At 40.9% G+C, this 14318-nt stretch overlaps 1 protein-coding gene across 1 annotated transcript in view; it reads right to left on the bottom strand.

Moving 5' to 3' along the window:
• Window positions 1–9201, bottom strand: part of GPAT3 (glycerol-3-phosphate acyltransferase 3) — a 28658-nt gene extending 19457 nt beyond the window's left edge. Inside the window, exons 1-2 of the mRNA XM_084627014.1 lie at window positions 9116–9201; window positions 7419–7723 (exon numbers count right to left, since the gene is read on the bottom strand). Of these exons, the coding sequence (XP_084483140.1) occupies window positions 7419–7562 (144 nt within the window). The 5' untranslated portion in view covers window positions 7563–7723; window positions 9116–9201. The remainder of the gene's footprint in view (window positions 1–7418; window positions 7724–9115) is intronic.
• Between the last annotated feature and the right edge of the window lie 5117 nt (window positions 9202–14318).

Here is a 14318-nt window from a genome sequence, read left to right as displayed (position 1 = left end):
ATCTACAGCTAAGACATGCTTGTCTGTCCTTCTCAAAGGGTACATTTCATTTGTCATTTTATGCTATTTTAGAGCATAAAATTGCTATAAAATAGCCTGATCTGGGAGCTCCATAGCCACTTTTCCTACACAAAATCTGCTATACCATAGCAGAGTCTGGATTAAAATCAGATTGCAATGTGCTTGGTGGGACACACAAAAAGAAAGGAAATTTCATCATTTTCTTGAATTCATGCCTTGGTAGGAGGAGTATTTACTACGGGGAGAAACTGCTACCATGTAACACTACCTAGTCACAAACATCAGAACCATGGTTAAAACACTCATTGCAGTCTTTCAGTATAAACTAGACCAAGCCACTTACAGCACATGAACAACCGAGCAAGGTTCTTTACAACAAAAAGCTACCATGTTGTAGCTTGACCTGAGGCACAAGGGGAAATACTCTACCTAGTCACTAGTTTCCAGGAAATGTTTTGTGCAATAGTATTTCTTGAAACATGAGCAATATTGCAAGATTTTGGCAAGTTTGATATGGTTTCTGGCATTCTTCCCCCCTCCTCCCCTCTTTCTTGTGCTTGTTTCAAGAAGCTGAGCAAAAAAAAAAAAAGAAAAGAAAAAAAGGCGGGGGAGGGGGGACGGCAGCTAAGCAGGTTTTTTCAGAAATCAGATCTGCTGTCTGCTCTATCCACACAAGTATTGAAACTCTACAAGGCAGCACTTCCCAGCCCCTGACCTGGAAATGTGTAGCCTCAGGTAGCTAATATTTTGGAAGTCATCAACTGTGACACCTAAGGAAGGAAATGTGACAGATACGGCAATTTCCTGCATTAGCCTGGATATACCTTACTGAATCAAGTTAATCCAATTTAGGACTTCATTGTATTAAAAATTAAAATTTATGTACAATCCCACAAGGATACAAAATGTCTCTAGGGAGGAGACCTGACAATGTAATCCCTGGCAAATGCTGCACTTCAAAGAACTACTGTATTTGAAATAATGTGAACTTTTAAACATAAATACAGCCATATGAAGTAAGACCAACAGCCCACATAGCCCCATGTCCAGTCTTAAATAGGTGCTGAAACTAGGGATGCTGCTGCAACCCCCGTCTTAAAGTAGTAAGAAACCCAAAGACATGGTTTCCGCTTTGAGCTCCTCCTGCCTATAAAAATTGTTCCAGCACCACTGCTGTCCTCCACCAGTGGCCAGTGCCAGATACTTCAGAGGGAGTAATCAGGGCAATTTATCAAATTATCCACCCCCTCTCATCCAGTCCCAGCTTCTGGCAGTCAGAGGTTTAGGGACACCCAGAACATGGGGTTGCATCCCTGACCATCTTGGCTAATAGCCATTGATGGAGTTATCCTCCATGAACTTCTCTATCACTGGGTTCAAAAAAAGACCTTTTGGCCTTCATAACATCTCATGTCAATGAGTTCCACGGGTTGACTGTGCATAGTGTGAAAAAGTATTTCCTTATGGATGTTTTAAATTTGCTACCTATTAATTTCATTGGGTGACCAGGGTTCTTGTGGTTTGTGAAGGGATAAATAACTCTTCCTTATTCACTTTCTCTGCACCAGTCATGATTTTATAGACCTCTATCATACCCCACCCCCCCTTAGTTGTCTCTTTTCCAAGTGACCAGTCCTAGCCTTTTTAACCTCTCTTCATATGGAAGTTTTTCCATATCCCTCATCATTTATGCCCTTTTCTGGACTTTTTCCAATTCTAATATAACTTTTTTGAGACGGGGTGACCAGAACCCCATGCAGTATTCAAGGTGTGGGTGTACCACAGATTTACAGTGGCATAATGATATTGTCTGTCTTATTATCGATCCCTTTCCTAATGGTTCCTAACCTTGTTAGCTCTTTTTTTTAATTATTATTATTATTGCTGCTGCACATGGAGGGCATGTTTTCAGAGAACTATTCAAAGAGATGTCAAGATGTCTTTCTTGGTGGTAAAAGCTAATTTAGAGCCATTCATTTTGTATGGATAGTTGGGATTTTTTTCCCCAGTGTGCATTACTTGGCATTTATCAAGATTGAATTTCATATGCCATTTTGTTGCCCAGTCACGTAGTTTTGTGAGATCCCTTTGTAAGTCTCCACAGTCTGCTTTGGACTTAACTAGCCAGAGTAATTTTGTATCAGTGGCAAACTTTGCCACCTCAATGTCCCAGTACAGATTCCACTTGAACAACACTGGTCCCTGTACAGATCCTTTGAGATCCTGCTACTTACCGCTTATCTGTGAAAACTGCCCATTTAGTTCTACCCTTCTATAGCTAGGCTGCTATATACTTTTAGAGCTGTGCCTAAAGCATTAGCCAAACCAGAGCATTCTATTTCAGAAAGGTATTTTTTATTCAGTGCATACCAAACTATCCTTCATACTAATGAAAGTCACATATGCACATTCCTGAGAGAATATATTGTACATCACAAGACAAAGTCAATCTTAGTTGAGAAAGACTTGACAATGCCTTTTGTGAACAAAGGTTCTTCCTGACTTTTGTTACCATTGCCTAAGATCACAGACACTTTAAAAAAAAAATTAAAAAAAAAATCTTTTTAAGCTCAGTTTGACTTTGGCTTTCCTAAGCACTGAGAGATGCTACAAAGCTAGACCACAAATTATTAGAAACAGTTTAGAGGCTTTCCACACAGTGCTATTTGAAACTCTAGCAGAGCAAGCATAGGAAAAGCAGGTCTTGTTGCTTGGTTAAAACTGAGCAAAGAAGCATCTGCAGTTAAAGGACAAGAGCAGTAATTAGAAGCAAAGACCAGTCAAGTTCTCAGAAGTACAGCATTAGAAACATCAGTCCTTGCTTCAGCTATCTGTTCCGCGGTGCCATCCTAGAGGGATGCAGGCAGGTTGTATTTAGACCAGATGTTTCTATGCTACTTTTGTATGCTGGGGGGGAGGGAGGAGGAAGAAAGAGGAAAAGAAGAGGGCAGAAGATGATCTCAAGAACAAAAGAAATGGCTCTTAAAAAGAGAGAGTTTCCCCTGCACTGCAAAGAAGGCAGTGTTGTTTAATGCAACAGAATCGGAAAGTGAAGTCAATTAGGGTTTTTTGCATTGGTCGGGGAGGAGGAACAGAAATCCGCTATTAGCCCATGTACCTTTAGTTATACAGTAAGAACAGGCACATTAGGACTTAATAATAATAATAATTTTTTAAAAAAGCAGCTCTATTAGAAGCCCTCACGAGTGAGAGTTATAGGAGATCAAGGGTATTTTCTACATTTAAGAAGTTAAAAGGTTTTGAAATTTCAAACAAAGAAAATCCAAATGGAAGACACTTAACTCTGTTTAACAAATTGTTCTATCCTACATAGCTCTGAATTCCTACCTCTCTGCGCTAGACAGCTGTGCAATGATAAAAAACAAGGAGTTAAAGGCATTTGCGGATGCTGTCCAGCGGAGCTGTGTGAATAATGGATTTTTGGTTTGCTAGCAATTCTCTCTCACACACACACACACACTTCTGGTCAAATGATACATTTTTGTTTTGACAAAATGGAATGTTTTGTTTTGATATTGACTATTTAAATATTTTCAATAACATGACATTTTAAAATAAAAAGTTGTTTTAAACCAAACATTCAAAATGTTGGGTTTTGAACATACCAAAATATTCCATTTTGTTTTCTTCCTCTTGAGGGGCAGCAATTGTTTCCACTGAAACAGTTTGTCAAAACTGACAGGAGTTCACAAAATGTTTTAGTGCTGAGGAAATAGCAGTTTTGTTTTGTTTTTTAAAAACAGACGTTTTGGCCAATATTATTCACTAAAACCATGACTAGGGAAGCAAAATGTATTCATTCACCAGTTTTGTTATCCACATGAAGATTCATATGTTTAAACCAGTTAGATTATACAACCTCCACTCCCTCTTACGCAAATACATAACACATTTTTGTTGTTTGTACCTTACTGGGTTTCCGAGAAAGGAAAGGGTGCAATTTACCTAGAATTTAAGGCCAGAAGGGACCATTGTGACCTAGTCCTGCATGGCACAGGCCACAGAATTTCATGAAGTGCTTCCTGCATCAAACCCATAGCATCTGGTTGAGATTTTTAGAAACAAACCAAAAAAACAACACCTAATCTTTAAAATATTACATGACAAAGAAACAAAAATGACCACATCCCTAGGTAAGTTGTTCTAATGATTATTACAATTAGTCAGTGGAGGATTAATGATTTTGCCGTCCCCCCCACCCCACCTCTGCTCCGCCTCCTCCCCTGAGCGCGCCACTGGGTCCTGCTTCTCCCCGCTCCCTGCCAGTGCTTGTGCACGAAACAGCTTCGCGAAGGAGGGGGAACACAGTGCGCTCAGGAGAGGAGGATTTGGGGAAGGGGACCAATAGGGGCAAGGAGGGGGCAGGGATGGGTGGAGTTGGGGTGGGACCGGGGGCAGAGGCTGAGGGCATAAACCTGCACCGGGGAAGCAGACTCTGGCTGCCTGTGCAAATTTGTTAGCCTAGGCATTAATACGCCGCTGGACTCAGTGTTAAAGGTTTGAGAGTTATTTCTAGTCTGAGTTCCTTTAACTTCAGCTTCTAGCTACTGGTTAGAGTCATGCCTTTGTCTGCTAGACTAGAAGCAGACTCTACTCTAACTCTGTTAGAAGTTGTCCATGATTAAGTCACCTCCAAACTATCTCTTGGATAAATAAATAGATTGAGCTGCTTAGTCTCTCGCTCCAAATCAGGTTTTCCAAATGCAAGATAATTTTTATAGCTCTTTGCTGAACCCCATCTAATTTGTCAACATCCTTTTTAGGATGACACCAGAAATGGACACAGTATTCCAGTAATAATTTCACTAGTGCCATATGCAGAGGTAATGTCTCCCTAGTTTTATTCTATCTTCCCCAGTTTAATACATATGAAGATAGCCTTTGCTCATCCCTGGCACAGCATCGCCAGCCCACATTCACCTGCTTATCCCTCATGTCCTCCTTAGCACCTCAATGACTTTTCGGTCACTGATTTCCAAGCAGCCATCCCTCATTCCATCAGCACAATGAACATTCTTAGCTCCTAAAAAGGCGTCACCTTACAGCTTTAAACAGATAAAATGTGTATTACTCAAGTAAGGCCAGTTTACCAAGATATTCAGATTGCTCCATACAACTAGTGGGGCATTAAATGGCAGATCAACCTGGGTCATCTCAACAAAAACATTGAATAGCATCGGGCCAAGAACAGATCCCTGTGGGGATGTCCCCTCCACTAGAAATAACTCTTTTGGATCACTCATTTAAAGTATCAGAGGGGTAGCAGTGTTAGTCTGAATCTGTAAAAGCAGCAAAGAGTCCTGTTGCACCTGATAGACTAACAGACGTATTGGAGCATAAGCTTTTGTGGGTGAATACCCACTTTGTCGGATGCATGCATGTCATAAGCAAAGCTTATGCTCCAATACATGTGATAGTCTATAAAGGTGCCACAGGACTCTTTGCCATTTATTTAAAGTTACTCTAAGATCTATCAGACAGTTTTTAAAAAGCCATTTAATAAGTGCTACTTTTTGGCATAGCACTTTAAAAAAAAAAAGAAGAAAGAAAGAAAAAAGATCAGAACGTTGTGGGATACCAAGTCCTGCTTCCGTAAGGCATCTGAATAGATTATCTCAACCAAACTGGTAACCTCACAGACCACCACCAAGTTTAACAAGATCAATTTTCTATTAAACCCCATGTTGACTGGCATAAACAGAGGCAGCATGATTTCCTGGTTGCTTCCCAGTATGTCCTTCCACGATTTCACCCAGGACCAGTGTCAAGCTAAACAGCTGACTGTTTAACCAGGTAAATCCTGGTTAATTTCTTTTTAAAAAAGGCAGGTACCGCATTAGCGCCTCCTTTCCCTTTGCTCCTCTAGAACGTCACACACATTCCACCTTCAACCTACCCCTAACCAGCACTCTCCTGGAGAAGTAGATTTCCGTAGAGGAGGAAGATGGCAGGGGGAAAGAAGGAGATCAGCTCACATGCCTACCCCACTCAGAAGATGACGGGAAGCTGAATTGTTGCACAAGTTCAGCACTCAAGAAAGCTGTGCATGTGGCCATCATTGCCAGTACGATGAGTATTTATGTGCCAAGTGACTGAAGTATAGCATGGCAGGGACTGCCAGGAATTAACATCACGTGGAATCTGAACAGTGACATCGTACTCAGGTCAAGGGGCCACATCAAATGCAAGGCATTACAAATTAAGCACCTAACCCCACCGAGATTCTCGCCTGACCTGGAGAAAGTGAGGCAAGAGTGTTTTGTTAAGAATAGCCTTGAGAAAGTGCTCCATAGAGCATCAAAACTGGATTTTTCCCTGAGCATCTCCTTGGGTAGCTATCCATTGCATAGGATTGGTTAGACAACCTACTTGTGATGTAGTGCACACATGGACAACGTTCCTGCTTAGCCTGTGCTATCATGGCTTATACTCCACTGTATGTGATATTTGGTCAAAAACTGTGGCAATATGTTAACTTCAATGCTATTCAACAGGAGAAGGTTATTTAGAAAATGCGGGCATTCAACAAGCATAAAGATCAACAAGACTGAGGTAGATACAAGATTCATAGCTGGTCCCCTAAACTATAGCTTATAAGCAGCTTGGCACAGATGACTGTGGTCAGAGGCGTTAAAAAGGAGAGGAAGGCAGAACGCTACTGCACTGTGCAGTGCAAGGTACATTATGTTCTTACCCTTCTCCATCCAAAGACTGGATTTCAGCCTAGAATGTTATTGCATGACGGGGGTTCCAAGGTGTTAACACGTGGGATTTTAGAATAATCACTGGCTGTTCAGGTTTTCACATTCACAGTTTAGTATTATGCTATCACAAGTGTGGATGAGAACACAACAGAACATTTTAGCAAGGAAATGGATTTTTGGTTCAGAAACTGGCATGAAATTATTCTGAATTTGTGCAGTTTCATGATAGTTTCTTTTAAAGCAGGCATTTACCCCTCCACTGTCTATACTTCATGTGGAAGGATCTCCTGTATGCACAGCTTGACTATCAGCTCATTCATTGGACCAATAGAAAGTGAGACAGATTAAATAGCACCAGGGAGCAAAGTTAGTCCTTATTTAGGACTGTAAAGTATGTAGCATTCCCAGGAACTCAGTGTTTTCCAGTCTTGACTAGCCAGCCATTGGCAGATGGCTCATCCAGAGAGAGAACACACCTTCTTGAGTTAGAGAAACTGATTCATGCAAGGAGAAGTGGTTATGCAGAAGTCAGCAGAATTACTACTGCAGACTAGGAGCTTTTACTGGAAACACCCTTACCACCACCAAAAAACAAAAACCATGTCCAGGTCGCCCCCCCCCCTTGTATTAACTAGTGTATTAACTATACAGTTTTAAAGGTCACCAACTTACCTCCAGGGTTTTTACTAAAATTCTCATGTAGACTTCAGAAATCCCCAGCGACACTCCGAACACCGATGGCAACACGATCAGTGTAATCACCACAGTGAGCCAGACGGACAAGACCTTGGCTGCAGCAGAGATGAGGTCCTCCATGATCGCTAGAACCCCTGCTCCAGAGGGGACCCTCTCCCGCCGCTTCCTGGATCGCTGCTGGCCGCTGAGAGCCAAGCGAGAGATTTGTGTCGTCCGCCCTCTCCTGCTCCGCCCCGTTAACTAATTCCGCTCAAGATCCGGTCAGCAGCTGCAAACCCTCTCTGCAGGGAAAGAACACATGCGAGGGGGGAGAGGGCAGATATGGGACCCGCTGGTGCAAGAAGCCAGAGATGAATAGCATGCAGCTACAGCCTGCGAGGGGAAAATCCAGGTGCAGACCAAGATGAGAGATGGTGGGCTCGGAGATGTGCTCCCCTTGAGTCCCATAAACTTGGAAGGGTTAAAATGGCTAACTGAAAAGGGAACCCAGTTTGCCTGTCGCTCGCTTCCTCTCCCAGGTGTAACGGAGTAGGCTTATGCAGAGCCAAGGTGGATGGGATCATAGCCGTTTCAATTGCGTACGGCTAGAGCACAATGCTTGGGGCACACGTATGCGCCTCTGGTACTGGGGACACATCAAAAAGGAAAGCCCAGAAAAGAGACACCTTGGTGGATCTTCCCCAGAAGGTTTCATTTCCTTTGGCCAGGGTCACGTATTTTGCTTTCAACAGCAGCAGTGAAGAGGGCAAGAGTAAGAGGACACTTTAAAAATAAAATTAAATTAAAAAAACACAACCCACATCATCTTAAAAAAAAAAATCTAGCCAGTTTCAAAGAAATCCCCAGCACTTTGAAAGTCATCTCAGATACGACACCTCCCCGTATCTTCCAGTTTTAGTCATATTCTTATTTAACACGAGTTTTTCCTCCCTTCCCCCAGTCCACATAAGTCAACAAAGGAAGTAATTAGACGACATACAATTTTATCAACCGCACGCGTTTTTTAAAAAGGACTTCCCTTATCTCATCTCATATATGATCATTGCAGACAGCATAAAAGGGTTACGTTTCCGTTAAAATGGTTTCTCTGGGATCCCGTCTCTCAGCAGGTATTGGATGCAGGCAAGAAAAGTTTAAACAGCCACAGGAGAGCTACAGGTTTCAGAGTAGCAGCCGGTTTTTGTATCCGCAAAAAGAACAGGAGGACTTGTGGCACCTTAGAGACTAACCAATTTATTTGACCATAAGCTTTCGTGAGCTCTAATAAATTTTGTTAGTCTCTACGGTGCCACAAGTCCTCCTTTTCTTTTTAGTAGAGCTACAGTTTGCTAAGACCAGCAAAAAAGAAGACCAGGTTTATAATGGAGAACATGAGTTGTAAATTCCCTAAAGTCTAGAAGGGGCTCTTGAAAAATAACTGCCCACAATTCAGCCTTCAGCGGGAACAGTAACTTTGTTTAATTTTTCCGTTTAAGAACAAGCCTTTAGGCTACTTTGCCATTGTTCAAGATAGAAGCAAACGTATCGCCCTGAGCAAAACAGGACAGATTTCCTTCGTACAGGTTACTTTAGCTAGGCAATTCACTCAACTCTTAAGTAAACACGGTTTAAACCCTGCTAGTAATTTGTAATCGTCATTACCCAGAGTAGTACAATAACCACTCCCTTCTTACCTGACCCAGGGCTTCCTAAGCAAAGAGCACAAAGAGAAAACATGCTGGGCGAGGGCTGGCACACATATATTTCCTGCTGCAATCAAGAGACAGGAAAAGCTACCAACGTTTGCATACCATAATTCACTTAGCAGAGAGACAGTTTTACCATAAACTTTGTATTACTCCAACCCCCACCCAGCCTGACTTTTCTGTGCAATAGCGTTCTCCCTGGTAGAAAAGAGAAATGCAGTAGGAGGGAGAACAGAGGAAAGGAATAGATTAAGGATAACTGCCTCTATTGGGATAATAATAAAAATAATGATTCACCATAATAATGAATGAATGAATAAATCATAAACACTTTGTGTCTATACAGAGAGCTTTTCATTCCTACAGATCAAAGCACATTATGAAGGTAAGTAAGGTAGCATTATTTCCAATTTACAGCTGGGGAAACTGAAACCCAGAAACATTATTAAGTGACATGTTCAAGGATACACAGTGAATCTATGTCTGAGCCCATAACAGAGCCCAGGTCTCCTGACTCCAGCCCTGTAGCTGAGGTGGGGCCTGACAAGGCGATTTATTTACCTTGTTGATTGTACACACACCCTGGCAATGCTGATGGAATGGGAGCTACTATGGTTTTTTTTACCAAATCTGGATTTTGCAATTGGAAAAATGCACTTTCTCAAGGCAAAGGCTTAATCAAACATGAAAACTTCTTAGTCCACTTGAATGCAATGGCTGACTAGACTGCAACAAGGAAAAGAGAAGCTGCAGGATTTTGGAGTGGGGGGGATTGTTTTTGGTTTTTTTCCTATTTCTACACTTCTGAGACAATCAGGGTCCAAACGCCCCAAAGAGAGAACATGGATGTAAACGCAAAAGAATATGCTATTCAATCAACCTGTTGTATACAATATTACTGTGTATAAATATATGTCAAGTTAGATTCATTATGAAAGCGTGTAATATTCTGAACCTGATTATTGTTATGAGATATGTACACAAACTGTGGTTAGGAATTTATGCATTTGTGTATATAAAATTGTGCTCATAATTTGTGCAGCAACATTCAGCTCCACCTCACTACAGAAAGGTGAAAAAATCACCAGAGGAGGCCATCTCACTAACCAGAGGAGATTAGTTCCAAGTACCTAACATTGTACAAGCCAGAAACTATAATGGTGGACCATTAAAGTTAATGAGAAAACACAAACAACTTGAAACTGAAAAGAAACCTCTCCTCCCGGAAAACTAAGAAAGGAGAGGGGGGAAAAGAGAGAGAGAAGGTGGGGGAGACCTTTTAAAAACAGGCTCTTCAGCACCTACGCAAATATCCCTTATCTTGAAGAAAGCTCCTAAACTTGATGTGGTAGATCCACCATACAAAATATTTACTAATTTTGTTATTTCAGTTTATTCATGTGCTCAGTAACATTCCTGACTTATGAATTTGATTATGATATTTATTTTATCGTAACTTCCTTTTTCAGGTGCCATAATTGTTGCTTTAGTGTCATCCTCACAAATTGAAAGAAAGAGGTATTATTTAAAAACCTTTGCAAAAACTTATCCACTTTGCTGTGATAAATGAGTTGTTTCTGAGAGGAGATCAAGATATCATAAACTTCAAGGACTTAGATCTACTCTGAACGATTCATCAAGAACCTTTTTATCAACCTACTTTAATTTACTGCAGGACAAGATCCAAAATTCAAGGATGCTCTGAACGATTCTGAAAAGTGAAAAGTACACGTCTGCTGAAATTCAGAATGAAGTAACTGATATTATGAAGAAGATAGTTTTGAAAGATATGTTGAAGATACTGAGAAAAATAGTGAGGTGGTGTCACATTTCAGGCAGAAGAACTTGACAATGGATGCTGTGAATATTGAAAATGTGTCCATTGTTTTACGCTATTCTGTTGATATCAAAGCCAAGGAGAGACTTACTTGAGTAGTCCAACTGCATGGCCTCACTGCTGAAGATCTCACACAACATATTTTGAAAGATTTGGGTCTTGACCTTCAAAATTCTTTATGGGCTTTCTTTGATGGTGCCAAAGTTATGTCAGAGTGCAAAGGAGGTGTACAAATGCTTTTGCAGCAGAAATTAAACAAACAAATACCTTACACACACTGCTTGAGTCACCTATTACATCTGGTGGTTACACACATGTGTGGAAAGAGCTCAGCAGTGGCAGATATGTTCTCAAATTGTAAGTCTATACAATTTTTTTTACAGGCATGAAGTGAGTGTGTTGTACAAAGACAAGCACCTGCAAAGACTCATAGAAACAAGATGGACTGGTCACCTGAAAACCTTGGAAATAATCCTCAATACTTTGGAAGTGATTCAGAGTATTCTGTCAAACATTGTGAATGGATATGGAGACTTGTCCACTATTGGAAGTTAATCATCGAAACAATTCTTGTTCTTAGATGAGGTTATGAGAATGATTTTGAAAGATTTCAGAGTAACAGCCGTGTTAGTCTGTATTTGCAAAAAGAAAAGGAGTAACTTGTGGCACCTTAGAGACTAACCAATTTATTTGAGCATGAGCTTTCGTGAGCTACAGCTCACTTGATCGGATGCATACCGTGGATGAAGTGAGCTGTAGCTCACGAAAGCTCATGCTCAAATAAATTGGTTAGTCTCTAAGGTGCCACAAGTACTCCTTTTCTTTTTGATTTTGAAAGAGTTTGCTTCTCTGAACAATTACCTTCAAAAGGAACTAATGCACCTTGCCAGCAGTGTTGAATTGATTACTGTTGGCTGTGAAGAAAATGGAGGGTGGGGGGAGAAATATGCTTGAAGATTTTTTTCTTGAAGATTTCATCCAAGCACTCTGGTTTGAAACATGCGTCAACAGCATCAACATTAAGATGTGCCACCAAAAGAGCAAAGGTATTGCCCCTAAAATTTCAAGATTACATAGTTACTGAGCACTTACCAGGGTTCCAAAGTGTAAATGAGCACCAGAGGTCCCAAATTTATCATTAATTGTTTGATGAAACCAGTAGTGAATTGCAAAGGAGATTTTCTGAGAACTCCAAGTTATACAAAAGCTTGTCAGCAATCTATTCCACCAGATCGCCAGACTTCTTGAAATTGGAATTACTGTGAGCTTCAGTTGATTTGCTTGGATTAGATATGGAGACAGAGAAAGCTGAAATGGCTGTATTTAAACCACTGATAGATAAGAGAAATTGCAAAGAATTTGAAGAAGTTCTAGGTGCTGCTAGGGAAATAAAGTATGCTTTCCCATATATTTTTGAAATAATGGTCTCTGTTGTTTGGGGCATCAGCTGCAGCTTGTGAGAATTCGTTTTCGTGTTTGAAAAAAAAATTATCACACCGAAGGATGAACATGACCCATGAAAGAAAGAGAAACCTAATTCTCTTGACATATGAAAGTGATTTGACTTCAAAACTGAACCTGGATGTCTCTGTGGAGGAATTCAGATACTGTTATCCAAGAAGACTTCAACTTTAGTTTCATGAATAGTGTTTACATTACATTGCACTTTCATGTTAAGATCTATACTTTTATATTTCTGAATCTTTTAATTTTTTGAATGCTTGAATATTTGAACAAGTATAGAAATATCTATCTTATCTTTTCTTATTTCATGAAAATAAATTGTAAAAGGCTTCTGACTGAGACTGTGTTTTTCACTAAGTACCTGAACTTCTGAAGGCAAGCACAAGTGCGCCTCTTGTCATGCAGTCTGCTTCCCCATGCCTATGTCCTAGCTATGGGGCTGCCTGATTCCTATCCCTTTGGTCAAACCCAGGAATTGTTAGTTACATACCTAGAACTGGCTCTGCTCAGAGAGCTATCAGGAAATAACCTATCAGGAAATAATCAGGAGAAGAAGGTGAGCTGCTACCTAAGAAATGCAAAGCTTCTGGCAGCACAGCTCTTGGGCTGAGCTTTAGGAACATTTGGGCATTTGGAGAGCTGGAGGGACAAAAAAGGACTGAGGAGTATTAACAATTCTCCCTCTAGTGATATAGTTCCACCAGTGCTAGCAACGTTGGAGTACTTGTGTTAGCAAGAGAGCAGGGACAGCTTTAGCTGAGGTGCACAGGGCCCCCATCTCAGGTCTGACCATCATGACAGAGGAATGGCTGGACCAAACCTGAGATGGGGGCCCGGGGCAAGTTCACCCAGTGCATATTGGTTTATCCAGGCCCGATTTCTGTGGTGCAGTTGCACCCAAGGACTGGCCATGCTGTGTGAAGTCATTCAATAAATCAGAAGATCACTTTAACATGAAGTCTTAGATCATTAATCCAAGTGGTTCCTAGCATCCTAGGATTCAACAAAGACCTGATACGATGAAAAAGACAGAGGCCCAAAGGTATTTAGGCTTCTAACTTTCACTGAACTCAATAAATCAATGGAAGTGAGGAGTCTAAATATCTTCAAGGATCTGAGCAAGAGTATCTGCTCACTTTTTACCAGGCTTTCTGTGTTGTGTCTCACACCCTCTTTTCCTCCCACCCACCACCCTGCTCCTTCACACTTCACCAAAGTTTGTTGGAAACTTTGGTATTTGAAGTACATGCTTCCTTCAAGACTTAAACAGCTCACATTGCTAATTGCTGCCATGAAGTGGGGCTAGCCCAAGTGTACCATGCCCAAAGTCACACCTGATGTCCATGTTAGAACTGGGAATAGAATCCAGATCTCTGATTCTAACGCCTTCACCACAAGATCACATTTCTGTATTAGAAATTCCACATTGCCTTGTGGATATTGGAGTCAACAATTCAGCTACAGGAAAGTTTATCTGATTTTTATATTTGAATGGTTGCTAATTGTCAAAGGTAGCTTTTGGCAGAGAACTTTCTGTGAGTGTTAGATGGGGAAAAAAGAAATTGTGTGTGGGAAGATTTATTTAATACTAGAAATTCTTTGAGAAAAAATTACACCTGGATTCATTATCATTTTTAAAGTAAAAATTTAAAATACATATCTATAATTAACAAATCCAGGGACACCGAGGACTTCACAGTGGTCTCTATACACACCACAGTGGGTTTGGTGATGTGGAGACTTGTCCGCTACACTCGACAGAGACCACCAACTTATTTCTGATGGACTGCCAGGCACCCTTCAAATTGTGATGTGTTCTCCAAATCTGGATTGGTTTCAAACCAGAGGTGTATATGTGGAAGGCTCTGTGCCCCATTTCCAAACCTCTGA

The sequence above is a fragment of the Lepidochelys olivacea genome, assembly GCF_965140295.1.
Source record: "Lepidochelys olivacea isolate rLepOli2 genome assembly, chromosome: 4".
NCBI classification, from domain to species: Eukaryota; Metazoa; Chordata; order Testudines; family Cheloniidae; genus Lepidochelys; species Lepidochelys olivacea.
This window is presented reverse-complemented; position numbering and strand designations above follow the sequence as displayed.